Source organism: Notechis scutatus, chromosome Z, assembly GCF_049901735.1.
Source record: "Notechis scutatus isolate UNSWTSFEM ecotype Mainland chromosome Z, rNotScu1.2, whole genome shotgun sequence".
Classification (NCBI taxonomy): Eukaryota; Metazoa; Chordata; class Lepidosauria; order Squamata; family Elapidae; genus Notechis; species Notechis scutatus.
Window position 1 is genome coordinate 106,696,298 of NC_142025.1, and position 17,835 is coordinate 106,714,132.

A 17,835-nucleotide genomic window follows, 5' to 3' on the forward strand; every position below is an offset into this window, starting at 1 on the left:
TTCCCTGCTCTGTGGCCTCAGTTGGTGGCATGCCTGAGATCCCATTGGCACATTTCAGAAAAGGGACTTCATCCTCTCCAGACCCAGTCAATCTGTAATTCTATAGAACTTGTATACTGTAATTTACAAGGCTTATTGCATTGAGTAGCTTGCATTTAAGGCCAGTTGTGGTTGGAATAGATGTAGTTAGGGGTGTGCGTGCCTAGTTTTGAGTGATATTAGATTGGATGGGGCGGGGTTGGATGCAGAGTTGTGGGTTATGTGACTTTCTTTTGATGCAATCAGCTTGGTAGTCAATGTATAGGTCCTTTTCTCCATTGTCTAGATGGTTTTTGAGTTCTGAGCAGAGTTCACGAGAGTGGATTCATTGCAGTATGGATAAGTCTGGTCTTGAGCGAAGTTTTTTGTGGTTGGGATTGGTTTTTGCAATGGCGTTTATTGTATGAATGAATATGCGTTTGCTGGACTCATTTTTGCATACAACTCTACAAAATCTTGGGGCCACAGAGCTGTCATTGTATTTGTACCCAGGGCCATCTCTGGTTATTTCAATGATATCTTCAGGAGAGATGTTTGTTGTATTTGAGTTGCTTATGATATCACGAACTTTGGTGATGTCGTCTGATTCGTTGGTGTCTTTGAGACCAAATAAGATGGCATTTAGATGTTTTTATTCATGTTCCATGATGTCTTTGATGAGTAAGGGGATATTATTTGAGGAATTATTTGATGGGATAGTAATTGTTTGTGGCTGTGGTTTGGTGGTTATTTTTGGTTGTAGTTGTGATTGTAGTTGAGGTATTGGTTATGGTTGTTGTGGAATTTGATTTTGAGCTGATAGGTACTCACTTACCTGTGCTGTATTATTTTCAAGAGAGATTAGGCTTGCTTGTATAGTTGTTTCAAAATGTGTTGCTAAGCGTTCTTCTATTGAGTGAATGAGTGATTCTATGCTTTCAACTCTGTCAGGTAGGGTACTCAGTTTGTTTAGCTTAGGAGAACATGATGGACATAGATAAGAGAATGTATCTGATTTTTTAACCATATCAGCTAGGCTTTTGTTTGCTTTTAAGCAGGCAGGGTGGGCTTCATTGTCGCATAGGCAGCATTTGATGTAAATTTTGCTTTCATTGATGGTTTCAAGACATCTGAAACATGTCTGGGAGGTCATTGGTAGAGATATTTTTCTTTTGTTTTGGTTTGGAGTTTTTGGCTGGCATGGCCAATGGCAATAGTACAGTAATCAATTACAATAGCTAGTTAATGTGATAGGTAGACAGTTAATGAATGTTGGTAATTAATAAATGTTAATTGATGCATTAGAGAACAAATCAAAAGTAAGGTTACTTATTACTAAAAATCAATCAATCCATCGATTATTCAAATCACTCTAATCAAAATTTTTTGCTAAGCAACAAACATCCTAATTAATTGCAGTAATTACTAAACACACTGGTCAATTAAATTCACTAAATCACTGATTTTACTAATCAGATATTCAGTAATCACACTATATGCATTAAACACTCAATCACACTAATCAATAAAAACAATAAATTAATTAAGCATTTGATAAAAATTAATTATTTTAAAGAAATTGATTTGGAGAAATCATTATCTAATCTTTGATATAGGTCTTAAGGTAGAAAGTTATAAGTTTTGAGATAATGAAAGTAATGAAGTAGTATTGAGAGTCAGCAAATAAAGAGTTATTGCTTTGCTTAGCTGTTGCTGATATTTGAGAATAGGTTTATAACCCCTAATAAACTGGCAGGAGGCCTCTTTTCCTGGGCTGGAAAACAGCAGTTCCTTTGTGTCAAACAAGGTTTTAAAACATGAACAGAGGAAATATTTTCAAGTGCTACTCAAGCTGTTTGCCTCTTTCCTCTTGAAAATAATCAGTGAGCAAGGGTTTACACTCTCTTTCTTGTTTTGTAGATTGAGTTTTTGAGATAGTAAAGATGCAAAGATGCTGAAGGGGGGATCTCTGACCCCTTCTCTTTGAATTAAAAAGAAAGTTTGTGGCTCAGAGAGAGAAAATAATTCAGGGAAAGGATTCGGGCAATCTGATTACTTATAACCTTGCTTTGATTTATTGCTGCTGTTATCCGATCTGCTGGGGACACTTGTTGTAAAAACTGTAGGTTTTGAACAAGCTGAAATAAGAGCAATACATGCAGCTGAAAAGACAGGTTATCATAGGCCATTCTAATCACAATTATATTATTGACCAATCAGGCATTAAGCAGCAGCAGCTGAAAGTCAGAGCCTCTGCTATCTCTGATTATCTCTATCCACCCACCAGATCAGGCAGGGTGGGTGTTCTCCATGTCTCTTCTGTGAAGCTATGTAACCTCATGGCTTTTCATTTCAGTTCTTGATCTTGAAACAGCTGCCCCATGAGAGTTAGACAATCCTTCTCCTACTGTTAGTTTGGGGTGTTGCTGTAGTCTGGCTTGTGTATTTCCGATATTCTAAAAGGAAAGACTGAATATTTGAAAAGGAGAAATATCTAATAACAGAGGTTTAGGCTTATTTTTGTGCCCAAAGATATCACCACTTAAATATTAAATTTTAATTATAATTTATGTGATGTTTCTTGATATTAAGAAAGGAAGTATTGCTTGTTCATTTCCTCATTTTAAAAATTAAAAATAATTTTATATAACATAAAATTATGTTCATTTCTTTTCCCAGATGACCCATTTTTAGGGTATAATCTCCAAAATATAATTTAAGACTAAGTATGGCCCTGAAATCCAAAACATTCCTACTGTATCCTATCAGGTTGAAATCCAAGTGTTGTTGTTGTTAGTTGAAAAGTCATGTCTGACCCCATGGACAATGTTCCTCCAAGCCTTCCTGTCCTCTACCATCCTCATTTAAGCTCACGCTTACTGCTTCAGTGACTCTATCCAGCAACCTCATTCTCTGTCATCTCCTTCTTTTGCCCTCAATTGTTTCCAGCATTTGGCTCTTCTCCAGTGAGTCCTTCCTTCTCATTAGGTGGCCAAAGTATTTGAGTTTCATCTTTAGGATCTGGCCTTCTAAAAAGGAGTCAGGGTTGATCTCCTCTAGGACTGACTGCTTTCATCGCCTTGCAGTCTAAGGAACTCACAGGAGTCTTCTCCAGCACCATAGTTCAAAGGCCTCAATTCTTTGATGCTCAGCCTTTCTTATGGTCCAAATTTCACAGCCAAACATTGCAACAGGGAAAACCATAGCCTTGATTAAACACACTTTTTTTTGGCAGGGTGATGTCTTTGCTTTTTAGTATGCTGTCTATATATAGCTTTCCTCCCCAGAAGTAAGTGTCTTTTAATTTATGGCTGTAGTCCCCATTTGTGGTGATTTTGGAGCCCAGGAAAATAAAATCTGTCACTACCTCCATTTCTTTCCCATCTATTTGCCAGGAATTGAGAGGGTCAGATGCCATAATCTTAGTTTTCTTAATGTTGAGTTTCAAGCCAACTTTTGTACTCTCCTTCTTCACCTGCATCAAGAGTCTCTTTAGTTCTTCTTCACTTTCTGCTATTAGAGTGGTATCATCTGCATATCTGAGGTTGTTGATATTTCTTCTGGCAATCTTAATTCCAACTTTTGATTCATCTAGCCCTGCCTTTCTCATTATGCATTCTGCATATAAGTTAAATAGGCAGAGCAACAGTATACAGCATAGCCGGACTCCTTTCCAATTTTGCTTCTTGACCCATGTATAAGTTTCTCAAGAGGCAAATAAGATGGTCTGGTATTCCCATCTCTTTAAGAACTTGCCCTAATTTGTTGTGATCCACACAATCAAAGGCTTTAGCATAGTCAATAAAGCAGAAGTAGATGTTTTTCTGGATCTCCCTAGCTTTCTCCATGATCCAGTGTATGTTGGCAATTTGATCTCTAGTTCCTCTGCCTTTTTGAAATCCTACCTGGTAGCTGGAGCGTAGCTTGTAGGATTTTGAGCATAACTTTACTAGCATATGAAATGAGTGCAATGGTGTGGTAGTTTGAACAAACCAAAGTAATAGGTACAAATTAAATTCATTTAATACAGAATCAGTTTATAGCATATTGTATTCATGTGATGAACAATAAATTCAGGATACATTTTGAAAATGTATCATTTGCTTCTCTACATTGTCTGATACTATATTAAAACTCTGATTAATTAATACATCAAAGATTGAGTACTATTGAGACTTCCGGTTTGAGTTCCTTCACCGAAAGACCGAAACCACGATCTTGCATGGTTTTGATCCATGCTCACCACTGGAGCACCCCAAGCCGGCTGGTTTTGGGGCTAAGCCACCCCGTAGAGGTGGTGGAGAGGGGGGAGACTGCCAGTAGGGTTGAGGAGAGCCACATCTCTCCTCCTCAGCTGGTCATTACTCCCTTTCCCGAAGGCAGTTGCAGCGATGGTCAGAAATGGCCACCGAAGAACTCGACTGGAAAAGAATGTGCAGGAGGAAGATAAGAAGAGAAAGTTTTGGTTTGACCCGGGTTAAACTGCAAAAGCAACAATGTAAGATACCCTGGAATTTAAACTATAAAAAAATAACATTGTTCCCAAAGAAGATTTTGAAGCAGCGAAGGAGAGAGGGAAGGGAAAAGATTTGGTTTTTTTTTTCTTCCCTTCCCTATACTGACAGCTAAGAGACTTAAGCAAGAAATTGAAAAAAAATCCACTTTGACATCAATAGGCATTTAAGCTGAAAATAAAATGTCAAAGGGATAATAAAGATTTCTGGGTACTTAAAAGCTTTTAAAAGCAGGAAAGGAGAGAAAAAGAATAAAAGGGCAGGATCTGGAAAAATGGAGGAGATTGCCTGGAACTAAAGGGAATTGTTAGGAATAACATAGGTTACCTAACGTAGTTTGGGTAAAATAATATATATAAACTATGATAGTGAATTTATGTGTGTGTCACTTTAACTGCAAAGCATGTAATTTTGGGTGCGGTTGTAAAATCGCCATAAGAGGGAGCAAGAGAACTTGATTGATTGCTGGCTTACTGGATTGCTTGCAGACGATGATGGATTGATGGTTTGATAACTGCGTGTTCTTTGCTGTTGCTGAAGGAAGAAAAGAGGTTTGACTTCTTCATATCTCTAACTGAGAAGAGATATATTACAGGACTGATATTTGTAAGTTTACTGATCTCTTTTTCGACACTGGATTTTGCAACTGGATAATCTCCGGACGGACTGAACTAGTGAATGATATATGGACTGTTTGACTATGCTATAACTATTACTGGAATAAACTATTTAACTAGCACATTGTATCTGTTTTACTGAGTGTAAGCTACAAAAACGTTTATCTCACATACCTGCCTGACTGCCATGCAGATTCTGCTAGGGTGTATATCCCTAACAGGAATGTACAGTGAAACCTCAACAAGATTCCTAAAAGATACATTTTAACTGAAACTTGGCAACAAAATAATAGAACCCCAGGAAGAGAAAGTAGAAAAAAGAAGCAAGAAGACACAGCTTTGGATTATTTGAATTACTTGGTGATCTTTGGATTTTTGGTTATTGCATTTAAATGACTAAAATCAATCAGGTGGTTGTTTAAAAGTGTTTAAAATGGCACCACTTTTAGAAGAACTGAAAATGGAACTTTAAAAGTACAAAGAAGATGCACAAGAAGGGAGAGGCTCTTTTGGCTTCGTATTTCAACTCTTAGAAATGGAGATCTGGAACTATGAGAAACAACAAGAAATGCTTGCAGAACAAGAAGACTGGGACAAAGAAGAAGCCATCTTTAATGATCAAGTAATTTTATGTGGGGGGAAAAGGAAAGGGGGAAAAGAGAATTAAAAGTTTAAGATTTGAAAAAACAACCAAAAACAGAATAGTTTGAAAAATAAATATAATATTAGAAAGCAACAGAAGGGGGGATTACAGAAGAGAGAATTAGAAGTAGAGAGACAAGGAGGGAAAGGGGAGGAAGAAGAAGAGGGGGAAGAAGGAAAGGAAAAGAAGTTATAAAGGACAGAAACAAGATATAGAGAAACAGGGGAAAGGTATAAGAATTGAAAGTATAAGCCTGTTTAGAGATAATGGGTGAAAACTTAATTGTAAAAGAAATTCTGCAAAGGTACATAAGATAGTATTGTTATATTACAAATAGAAATAATTTTAGAAAATATGATTAAAATGATGGATAAAATATTTATCGTAATCTAGTGGAATGTTTGTTAATAAATAAATGAAATAAAGTGAATGAGAGAATTAAATTAGGAAAGATGGGAACATTTTAATTATTATTAATGATTTATAAAATATAAGTGAAGAGAAATATGGGGGGGAGAATTAATTATGGAAAGTTTATAAGTGTTCCCAAGGAAGTATGATATTTAATTGAAAAGAAATGTTAAAGATGTTAAGATTTTAATGAATATTAATGATAGAATTGAATTGGAATGGAATGAGTGCTTTATTTACATATATACATATATACATATATACTTGTTTTCTTAACAAACAAAGCTGAGTACCACACACACACACACACACACACACACACACACACACACACACACACACACACACACATATATATATATATATATATATATATATATATATATATATATATATATATATATATATAATCTTTTTTAAGAATATAGTGTGTATTTTAAGAATGTACCAAGAAGAATTTGATTGGAAGTTATGTATTATATTGAATATTATAATTTTAAAGGTATACATTGAAGCTTAAATAAGAGTTGAATGGATAAAATTAAAAGGATAAAGTTAAAAGATATAAAGGTGTCATACTCCAATTAGTAACTACAGGGGAAAAATTGTTTAATGATAAAAGATAATATGAAATTGAAACAGGACAGACAAAAGTATAAATGTAATGATTTGAATTGAGATGAGATAATCAAAATAAAGTTGAGAAAATTAAAAGAGGGGAAAAACTATGTAAAAAATGTAAAACAGTAATAAGATATGGAATAGAACACAAAAATGAGCATGAAATTGAGTTTGTGTCTGTATGAAGAAGTGATAACCCGGGACCATGCTATTTTCAAAAAAAGATGTTTTATTTGTATTATGTTTTTTTTTTTTTTGTGAAAACCCAAATAAAATTTTCAAAAAAAAAAAAAAAGATTGAGTACTATTAACTTTCAGAGAGCTACATTATATAGATTAATAATTATATAATTAAAAGATATATGTTAACGTTTAAAGATCTCTATTAAGTCTTATTATTTCTTCAAATATATCCAAATAATAAAGGCAAAAATTGACATCAAATTGAGAGAGGGAAAAAGAAATATAGATATGTGCATTTTATATTGTGTAACAGGCTCCAAGCACAAAATATAGCATGAAATGGTAATGAAATATGGTTTTCTGCGCATCAGAACTGCAGAAGCATTTTATTGATGAAATTTAAGATCTTGGAAGATCTTAAATTTTCACTCTGAAATTTCCTGTGAGCACCTTCATTGCTTCTTTAACATCTTTGTTCCTCAAAGAATATATGAGTGGATTGATAACTGGAGTTATTACTGAATAAATAAGAGACACAAGCTTGTCCTTATCTAAGAAATAGACAGAAGAGGGTCTCATGTATGTGTAGATGATTGCAGAAAAGTAAAAACTGATTACAAAGAGATGTGAGGAACATGTGGAGAATGCTTTCTTCTTCCCTTCAGTAGAACGGATCCTGAAGATAGTCCTCAGTATAAAAAAATAGGAAGTTAGAGTCAACCCACAAGTACACATGCCATAAACCACATCTGCAACCTTTGTCATAAACTCATTTATGCCAGTGTCCGAACATGAAAGATGTAATACTGTAGGGATATCACAATAGAAATGATTTATAACATTGGAATCACAAAAAGAAAGCTGCAGGAGAACTCCCGTATTCACAGCAGTATTTATCATTCCAGTAATCCATACAAAGATTGCAATGCCAACACATACTTCTTTCCTCATGATAATAGTGTAATGCAAAGGGTGGCAGATGGCAGCATAGCGATCAAAAGCCATAAATGAGAGAAGGACCAACTCTGACCCCAATGCCCATATAATGAAAAATATCTGTGTGATGCAGCCATGAAATGAAATTATTTTTCTATGGGTCCAGAGACTTTGTAGTAACCTAGGAATGGTAACTGAGACAGACAGTATATTTAGTAAGGACAAATTGAATATGAGGAAGTACATGGGTGAGTGGAGTTTCTTGAACATAGATATGGTAAAAATAAGGAGTAAATTGGCAGTTAGAGCTGCAACATAAATGAAGGCAAACACCCAGAAAAGAAGAATCTGCAGCTCAGGGGAATCAGTGAGACCCAGCAGAATAAACTGTGTGATGGCAGAATTATTTCTTATTTCAGCAACTCTGATTATAGTGACCTAAAAAGACATATTATAGGATTAATTCTTTCCTGATGTAATCATCATTTGTAATATTAAAGATAATCAATGGTGGATACAAAGACTAAATAAATAAATATCATCAACAACAAAAACCCAGGTATTTTATTCTGAAAACTCATGGTCAATCAAGATGATCAGATTCATCGACTTAGAACTAAAATGCTTTATATATACTGTCTGGTTGAATATATACAATGTTAATTTTCTTGATATTTAAAAATCATATATTATTTTTTTCATAAATTATTTCCATTTCAGATAACATACCAAAGACATGGTATAATTCTCTTTAGAATGTGTTAAATAACCTGTTAACTTAAGAGCAATCAAGATCTAAAGATTTATGTAGTCCTGAAGTTAATAATCTGCCAAAAGTATCTTTTTATCCTTCTGCAATTGATCATATGGCTAATGATCTTAGCTTATCAAGAAAACATAATTTACTTAATTCTAAATTACAATACAAAGTAACAAACATTAAGTAGCACATGTGATCTGTGCATTTCTGGCAGTAATTGGAGGTTATTTGAAATGCAAATTGTCATTGTGAAACTTTTATTCTGTACTGGGAACATACTTTAGTTTTGAAGGTCTTATTTGATGAATACTTGCTGTGATCCAATACAGATTAGAATCCATCTGGTTTCAGTGTGGATCAAAACAAACCACTAATAATTTCCTAACATTATTCAGAAAATTGAAATCAGAAGAATTCTTCAAAATTGTACTCTTTTGCTAAATAAGATTAAGAGTTTGAATGGGACCTGTTGAATGGAACTAGATGTCTCCAAAGATAAATAATATTTTTCCCTAAACTGAAATGACAAATATACAGTATAACAAGACAATTTTAGATCTGAACTGAGGTTTTCTTAAGCTTTCTAATTGAATAGATTTTTTGCTCCTTAATATATAGTTATGAACTAAACTTCGTTGGCAAGATATTGTGTATTTGTACATTATTATTTTTATATTGTTTAGTTATTTACTGTCAGTAGTATTTAATTATAAGTACTTAATTACAGTTGTTTTTATGTTTGTGTTTAGAGTATTATGAAATCTGGATTGAGTGCTCTTTTTTAAAAGCTAGAATGTCCTCATTACATTTCTTTCTATAGGAGTTAATTTATGTTATCCTACCTTAAATTTCATTTATCAAAATAAAGTTTCTATATATTTTTAAGTCTAGGTAACTTTTCACTGATAATGAATTGAAAATCTCTTTATGGCATGTTCTAATTATTTCCACTAATAAGTATTATGAATGAGATAATAAATTATGTAGTTTTCTTATTAGTGGGTTTAACCATGCACACAATTTAATAAGAATTAAGGAAGTTAAATTGATCATCCACATTCAGTGATTTCAAACTTAAGAAACCACAATTGTTTTAAAATAGCATATTAAAAAGCAAATATTTTGAAAGAAAATATATTTAAAATCTACTGTATTTGGTTTTTTTTAAAAAAAAGGCTGTTATTTACTATATGAAATATGGAAAGTACACACATAATCAGAAATCATATTTTATGAATGAATGAGAGAGGGGGGGAGGGAGGGAGGGAGGGAGAGGGAGGGAGGGAGGAGGAAAAGAAGGAAGGAAGGAAAGAAGAAAGGAAAGAAAAAAGGAAGGAAAAACAGAAAAAACATTTCTCATGTAGAAAATATGAATAGTCTTATATATTCCTGTGATGATATAACATTCAGTTTTTAATTAGTTATAGTCATTTCATTTAACAATAGAAGAAAATAAAAACAAAATTAATTAAACTAATATTAATATTAATTAAACTAATATGCACAATATACTTTTTGGAATAATCTTCTAAAAGAGACTACTTACTGCAGAAGGAAAATCATTGTCTGTAAGAGTACAATATATATAACAAAGTGATAAAAGCTGATTTTTCCCCCTTTTCAATGTGAATTGACATATTGGAAAACAGAGAAGGTTGGAGAAATATATGATTCAATTTTAATGAAAAGAATCTAACTATATATTATACTTTCATTACCCTAATTAATATGAAATGTGTAGGAAATGGTAATGCAGTAAAGATGATGATTTTAAAAAATCTCAGAAAGATTCTTTAAAAAAAAAAAGGATAAATAACAATCTGAAACAAAAGTATACTTAACATGAACAGCAAAGGTTAAAATAAATCTATGAAATGAAAGGGAAGTGTACCAGATTTAGATATCTAAATCCCTCCCTTATAGAAGTTCAAAGAAAGGTAAAAAAAAAAAAGGATGGAAGAATTGAAACAGTTACCTTCATTCTTATTTCTTTTTTACTTTCTTTTTTTGTGCTAGGCTTTGGTTCTCTGAGTGATGGAAATATATTTTGGTTTGACATTTATAATCAGCAAACCATTGGAGCCAATCACTTTTCATCAGTCTGATGGGAAGGGCTAAGTCTAAGATAGGCACCTTATTTACAGTATAATCCAATCTTCTGGTTCTTTCTTCTAACAAATTGATGAGAAGGAGAAAGTCCTTGGAGTAATGAAAAGAAGCATGGTCCTTCCAATTCCAAAACAACTTTTGTTTACATTTTCATTTAGCTCTATAATTACATTTTGTACATTAACAAAAGTCCAACTTTTACTTTTAGTCTTGTTCAACTAAAATGTATTTGTTAAAAGCTCTTTAAAATGCAGTTTTAGTGGGGAGATTTATAGCACAATGTTGCCTCTTTAATAGATTAAACTGGGATGAATTACCTAGGTTACACTTGCACTAATAGAGTTATTAATATATGGATTGAAACTCAACTACAGTTTTATATCCAATAGTTTCCTAGAATTTATGAAAATAAATTGTACATAAGTGTTTTGGTTATGAAAAAAACCAATAAATATACAAGACTAAGTTTGCATCTCTCTAAAGATTTTTATAAAATATATGTGTCACTTGTTCAGACAATGTTGTGTGTGTGTACACACACACACACATATTCCAGAATTTATATTTTATTTGCAATACATCCTTCCACAAAGTCCTGCTATGTTTCCTCATTGTGAGGGTGGATTTTCTTGGGTGGGACCAATAAATAATAAGAACTATAGAGAAAGAGTAAACATATACAATCCAGCAGGATCACTGTTAGGAATGATAGTCACCTAACAGTTGGGTTGGCAATATATAAACCAGGATATTCATTTAATACTGTTGTATCTTTAAGAGAATGTTGTAATTGTGATTGGCTGAGGTTCCTCCAATGGCCATAAGATGGAGCCAGTAACCTGGTTAGTTCTTTTTTGCATTTCCTTTGCTTCCTCAGATAACACTCAGATAACTGAGTGTTAGTGTGAATACACAGTACTGTATACAGACAGCTGTGTATTGTTTAATTGTGGGTTACTGTCCTGGTAAAGATGGCACAAGACCCGTCAACAAGTCTATCACTGATAACCCAGTTGGATGGAACAAACTATGTTTCCTGGTCTATGAACTGCAGTCTACTTCTGCGTAGGGAAGGGTTATGGGCTGCAGTTCAGGATCCACTGGATGTAAATGCTTGGGATCCAGATGATGAGGATGATGCCAAAAAGTTAGCTGACTTTAAACGGAACAATGAACGAGCTCTTTGTATAATTAGATTAACACTGAGAGACCAGCAGCTAGTCCATATTTGTGGAGAAGAGTCTGCTGTTAGGTGTTGGGAGAATTTGAAGAGGATTTATGTTCGTGACAGTGTGGGTGCACACATACATCTTACACTTAAACTGTTTAGAACATGTCTTCTGAAAGGTGGAGATATGTTAGCTTATTTGAACTTTATGAAAAGAACTTTTCAAGAGCTACATGAAAAGGAACTGTTTTTTTCAGAGCTGAATCGGGTTTACATCATTCTTTCTTCATTGGATGAAAGTTATGATAATTATGTATCTTCACTGGAAGTCCTGACCAGAAATGAACTGACATTGACTGACATAACCGGACGATTGTTAGAAGAGGCCAGAAGAAGGCAGGATAGAGACCAACTGAGAGAGAAACAACTATAAGAAGAGGATTTGTTTTCAACTGCCTATGCTGTTAGGAAATGTTTTTCTTGTGGGGCTAAGGAACATATAGCTAGATTCTGCAAGAAGGACAAACAACAGAATACTGGTAATCACCAGAAGGCTAAGAAGAATGTTAATTTAGCTATGTCTAGCAATTCAACTGTAAACCATGATTTGTGGGTAGCTGATAGTGGAGCATCACAGTGCATTACTAGAACTAGAGAGAGGTTTGTAAAGATGTCCATGAGTAAGCAACATGTATCATTGGCAAATGGATGGAAGATGAAAGCATCTGGTGAAGGTACTGCATATTGTTCATGTGTAAATGAGCATTTACCTATGTTATATGTATCTAAATTGAAATTTAATTTGTCATCAATAAGGGCTTTAGTTAATATTGGTTATGTAGTAACCTTTAGGGGAGATAACTGTTTAATAGAGAAAGAGGGTAAAAGTGTTACTGCTACTTTAAAGAATGATTTATATGTAACACATGATGAACAGTTAAAGATGACTAACTCAGTTTATAACAATGTTAAGCCACATGATGAATGTATACATTTACTGCATAGACGTCTGGGGCACATTAATTTCAAAATGCTGAAACAAACTGTTAAATTGTCAGAGGGAGTAAAATTAAAACCCTGTAGCAAGTACTTAAACTGTAATGCCTGTAATCAGGAGAAAAGCAAGGTTACTCCTGCAAACAGACTGAATGGGTTTAAGACCAAAAACCCTTTAGAAGTTGTTTTTGATGACATAATTGGTCCTAAGACACCCAGTTTGGGAGGTGCCTGCTATGTTTTGAGTATAATGAACCATTACTCATGGTACGGTTTTTGCTATCTAATGAAAAACAAAACAGAAACGTTCCAACATTTCTTTAACTGGCTAAGATTTGCTGAAAGGAAAATGAGACATAGGGTAATTACCTTAGTTACAGATAACGGGACTGAGTTTATTAACACTAGATTCCAAACGATATTGAAATTGGCTGGTGTCGAGCATAAGCGTTCTGCCCCTTACAGGCCACAACATAACTTGTTTATAGAACGAAGGGGGCAAATGTTACAAGCCATGGCTTGCACTATGTTATCTGATTCAGATTTGCCTGCAACATTGTGGGGTGAAGCTATAATGTGTAGCAACCATGTTTTAAATAATGTGGTGAAGACAACAACTGGTGAATTGCCATTCACTCGTTGGCATGGCAGAAAACCAATTTAAGTTATCTACATACATTTGGAGCTCCAGCATGGGTGCATATTCCCTCATAAGTAAGAGTGAAACAGCAACATAGAGCTAGGAAATTATTTTTTGTAGGTTACAAGGCCAACCATAGATCATTTACATTCTGGGCTCCAGGCACAGCTAATGTTTACTGTAGTGCTAGTGCTAAATTTCTTGAGCACATTGGGTGGAATAAGCTAGAACAGGAATCCAACAATGATGTTGTTATTGACACCCAAGTAGTCCCTAACAATGAAATAGTTAAACCATCAATAGCCATTAAAAAGGAAGAACAGGTACAGGAGGAGGTAGAAGAACAGGAGCAGGTGGAACATGAGAGTCCACCAATAAGCCCTGAGTTACCTAGACATTCAACCCGTGTAACATGACCTGATAGATATCAGGCTAGTATAGCATGCCAAGTAAATATAGTTCCTACTAACTATAATGAACTGAAACTGTTAAGGTTCAGGCTGCTTGGCAGGAAGCAATGGATAAGGAACTGAAATCCTTACAAAGGTTGGAGGCTGATGAAAATGTCAGGTTACCACCAGGTCAACATGCCATACGGTGTAAGTGGATTTATAAAATTAAGACAAGGATGGATGGGACTGTTACCCATAAAGCCAGGTTAGTAGCACAAGGGTTCAATCAGTCAGCCAACAACTACGATGAGGTGTTTGCACCTAGTCTGAAGGCTACCACATTACGAGCAGCATTAGTGTGGGCAGCTAAGAAGAAATACACAATAAACCATTCAGATGTTGAGACGGCATATTTACATGCACCATTGCAACATACTATATATTTAAAAAAGCCTTTGGGGATAAAAACTGATAACAAAATTGATTGCTGGAGATTAAAAAAGAGTCTTTATGGCTTGAAGCAATCAGGCTATGAATGGAACCAGTGCATAGTGAAGGAATTAACAAAGATAGGTTTTGTAGCTGGCATGGCTGATCCATGTTTATTAAAAAAGGAAAGTGATGGTGTAATTTCATTGTTGCTATTGTTCACTGATGACATAGCATTAATCACAAAAACTGAGCAAGAAGCTACTGGGATTATTTCACTGTTAGAGAAGAAATTTAAAATCAAACATTTAGGTGAGATTAAACAGTATCTTGGTTTGAAAATAGAAAAAAACTAAGGGAGGCTACAAAATCTCACAGGCAGATAAAATTAATCAGTTACTGAAGAACTTTAAAATGGAACTCTGTAAACCGGCTAAGACACCAATGAGCCAGGAGTTTAGCCACAGTGATGTGCAAAGTCCTGTTTTTGACAAAAACATTTTTCAATCATTAATTGGTAGTTTATCCTATCTTTAGTAATTGGTCTAGGCCAGACATAGCATATGACTGCAATTGATGATTGATTGGTGTGATATTGTTCCATTAATTAATTTAATCAACGTACCATCTTAACAAACCTACCATGACAAGAAAAAAATCCTATGCCAAAGCACTACCTACAGAGAACATAATCCCCACCAATGATCCACAAGACTCCTGCACATGCCTTAAATGCTACAAAAATCTAAAGGATAATGAAAACTCCATCAAATGTTCTCTGTGTAAGAAATACACTCATCATGACTGCTTGGGATTAACCGAGCAATTTATTCAATACCTGGAATCATCCAATGAGTTTCCATATTACTGCAATTCATGCAAACCCAAACTGGATCTGTTGGAAAGAATTGATACCATTGAAACCATAGTAGCATCCCTGGACGCATGCAAACCCAAACTGGATCTGTTGGAAAGAATTGATACCATTGAAACCATAGTAGCATCCCTGGACGCCATAAAAGAAAGAATATCCAACCTTGAAAAAAAAGAAACAACGCAAAAACTTGAACTTCCAATAGCTACAAACCACATCTCTACCCAACAACCACAACCCAATCCAAAACCCAATCCACAAATAAACACAACCCAGACAAATATTGATATCCCAATCCTCATCAGAGAAGCTGTTGAGCGTGAACGGAAACGTCAAACGCCATCTTATTTGGTCTAGAGGTCACCAATAACAATGATGACATCACAACTGTCCGAAACATCATCAGGGATTATCAAGCATCAACCATCTCCGCTGATGAAATACTTGACATTTCACGCATTGGCCGAGAGCTCAATAACAGTGACGGCTCTGTAGCCCCACGCCTGTGCAGAGTCATTTGCAAAAATGAAACAAGCAAACGTAAATTCATTTATACTATAAACTCACTCGCCAAAACCAACACCAACCATAAGAACCTCCGTTCGCCCTGACCTAACCATACAGCAACGTGCCCGCTCCCGTGTACTCCGCATTGAACTCAAAAACCGTCTAGACAATGGAGAGAAGGACCTGTACATTGACTACCATGCTGACTGTATCAAAAGTAAGCCACGCAACCCAATACTCAGCTTTTACCCTCAACCACAACCCTACCTCAACCGATCCACCATCACCCAAGACTAGGCACGCACGCCCCAACTACCTCAATTCCAACTACTGCCGGCCTTAAATGCAAACTACTCAATGCAAGAAGCCTCGTGAATAAAATACCTGAATTTCTCATCCTCCTAAATATGGCTAACTTTGACATTATATTTGTCTGTGAAACATGGCTCAATGCATCTCTCCCTGACTCCATTACCACAGTAAGAGACTATCATGTTTACCGATCAGATCGTGAAAATCGTCGAGGAGGTGGTGTTGCTATCTTCTATAAAAATCCTTACATCTAAAAAATATCCAAGTTACCCAGGAGCTTGCTCTTCCTGAGACCATCATCTGTGAACTATCCTTAAATATCACAATTCGATTCTTACTATGTTACAGAGCACCTGATTATGACATCGAACATGTAAACAAGCTAAATACATTACTAACATGGGCTGCATCCTGCCCATACCCTTTTATCTTTCTTGGTGATTTCAATCTACCTCATATTGACTGGACCCTAAATGATTGTACAACTGAAATCATACACACAACCTTCTACAATGCTACTACAAATCTGGGACTGGAACAACTAGTAACCAACAACACTAGACTAAACAACTGCCTCGATCTCATCTTCTGCAATAGTTTGAATTTAATTTACGGAATACAAACTAAAGAACCCTTTTCCAGTAGCGACCACAATATGATTGACTTTTGTCTCAACATACGTCCACACAAAAATCACCACAATGATGTAATTCCTAATTGTAACTTCAAAAAGGCAACTATGATCTTATACACAACGATCTCTCATCCCTTGATTGGCAATCTCTATTCACTGGATGCAATACTGTTGAAGACCATTACAACATATTTTTACTTGAAGTCAAAAGAGTCATCAAACTATATGTACCAACAACAACTCCCAAAACAAAACAAAAAAGCAGATTACCCATATCAATAAGGAAACTTCAATCCAAAAAGAGATCACTCTGGCGGAAAAACAAATCTGGTCACGTTGCCAATTTCAAAAACCGATACAAAAATTTATGCCACCAGATAAAGACCGAATGCACCAATTATCACATTAAACAAGAGGAAAACCTTCTAAGCACCAATTCCACCCGTGCTTTTTACAATTTTGTAAACAACAAACTAAAAGACTCAAGGTCCATCCCTCCCTTGATAGGACCTGATGGTAAAGACTGCAACGACGACACCATTAAAGCCAACATCTTTAACACATTCTTCGGCTCAGTATTTGTAAACAGCAATGGATCATGCCCAGTATTTCCTAGCCGTACCACAGATAACAACAATGATCTAATACATATCGATTTCACAGAAGACAATGTTGAAAAAGCACTACGCAACCTAAAACCATCTCTATCTATTGGACCGGATGGAATATGTGCCTACTTCTTAAGAAAGCTATCCACTGCCATAGCCAAACCTCTAAGCATAATCTTTGAAAAATCTTTCAGAACCAGCTCCTTGCCTAACCTATGGTCACAAGCCACAGTCATCCCCATCTTCAAAAAGGGAGACCCAAGCCTAGTTGAAAATTACAGGCCAATCTCCTTATGCTGTGTCACCTGTAAAGTCATGGAATCAATTATTAACCAATCCATCATCCTTCACTTAGAGACAAATAACCTACTCTCCAATAAACAATTTGGTTTCAGAAAAAAACTATCCTGTAATCTGCAACTCTTACACTGCAAAAACATATGGACGACACAACTCGACCAGG

At 35.1% G+C, this 17,835-nt stretch overlaps 1 protein-coding gene across 1 annotated transcript; it reads right to left on the reverse strand.

Moving 5' to 3' along the window:
• Positions 1–7,196: 7,196 nt before the first annotated feature.
• On the reverse strand, positions 7,197–8,213 carry LOC113424027 (olfactory receptor 13A1-like). Its single transcript, XM_087945959.1, has 2 exons — positions 7,471–8,213; positions 7,197–7,239 (listed from the first exon to the last, which is right to left on the reverse strand). The coding sequence occupies exons 1-2, from the start codon at positions 8,211–8,213 to the stop codon at positions 7,197–7,199; spliced, it is 786 nt and encodes a 261-aa protein (XP_087802085.1).
• Positions 8,214–17,835: the final 9,622 nt, after the last annotated feature.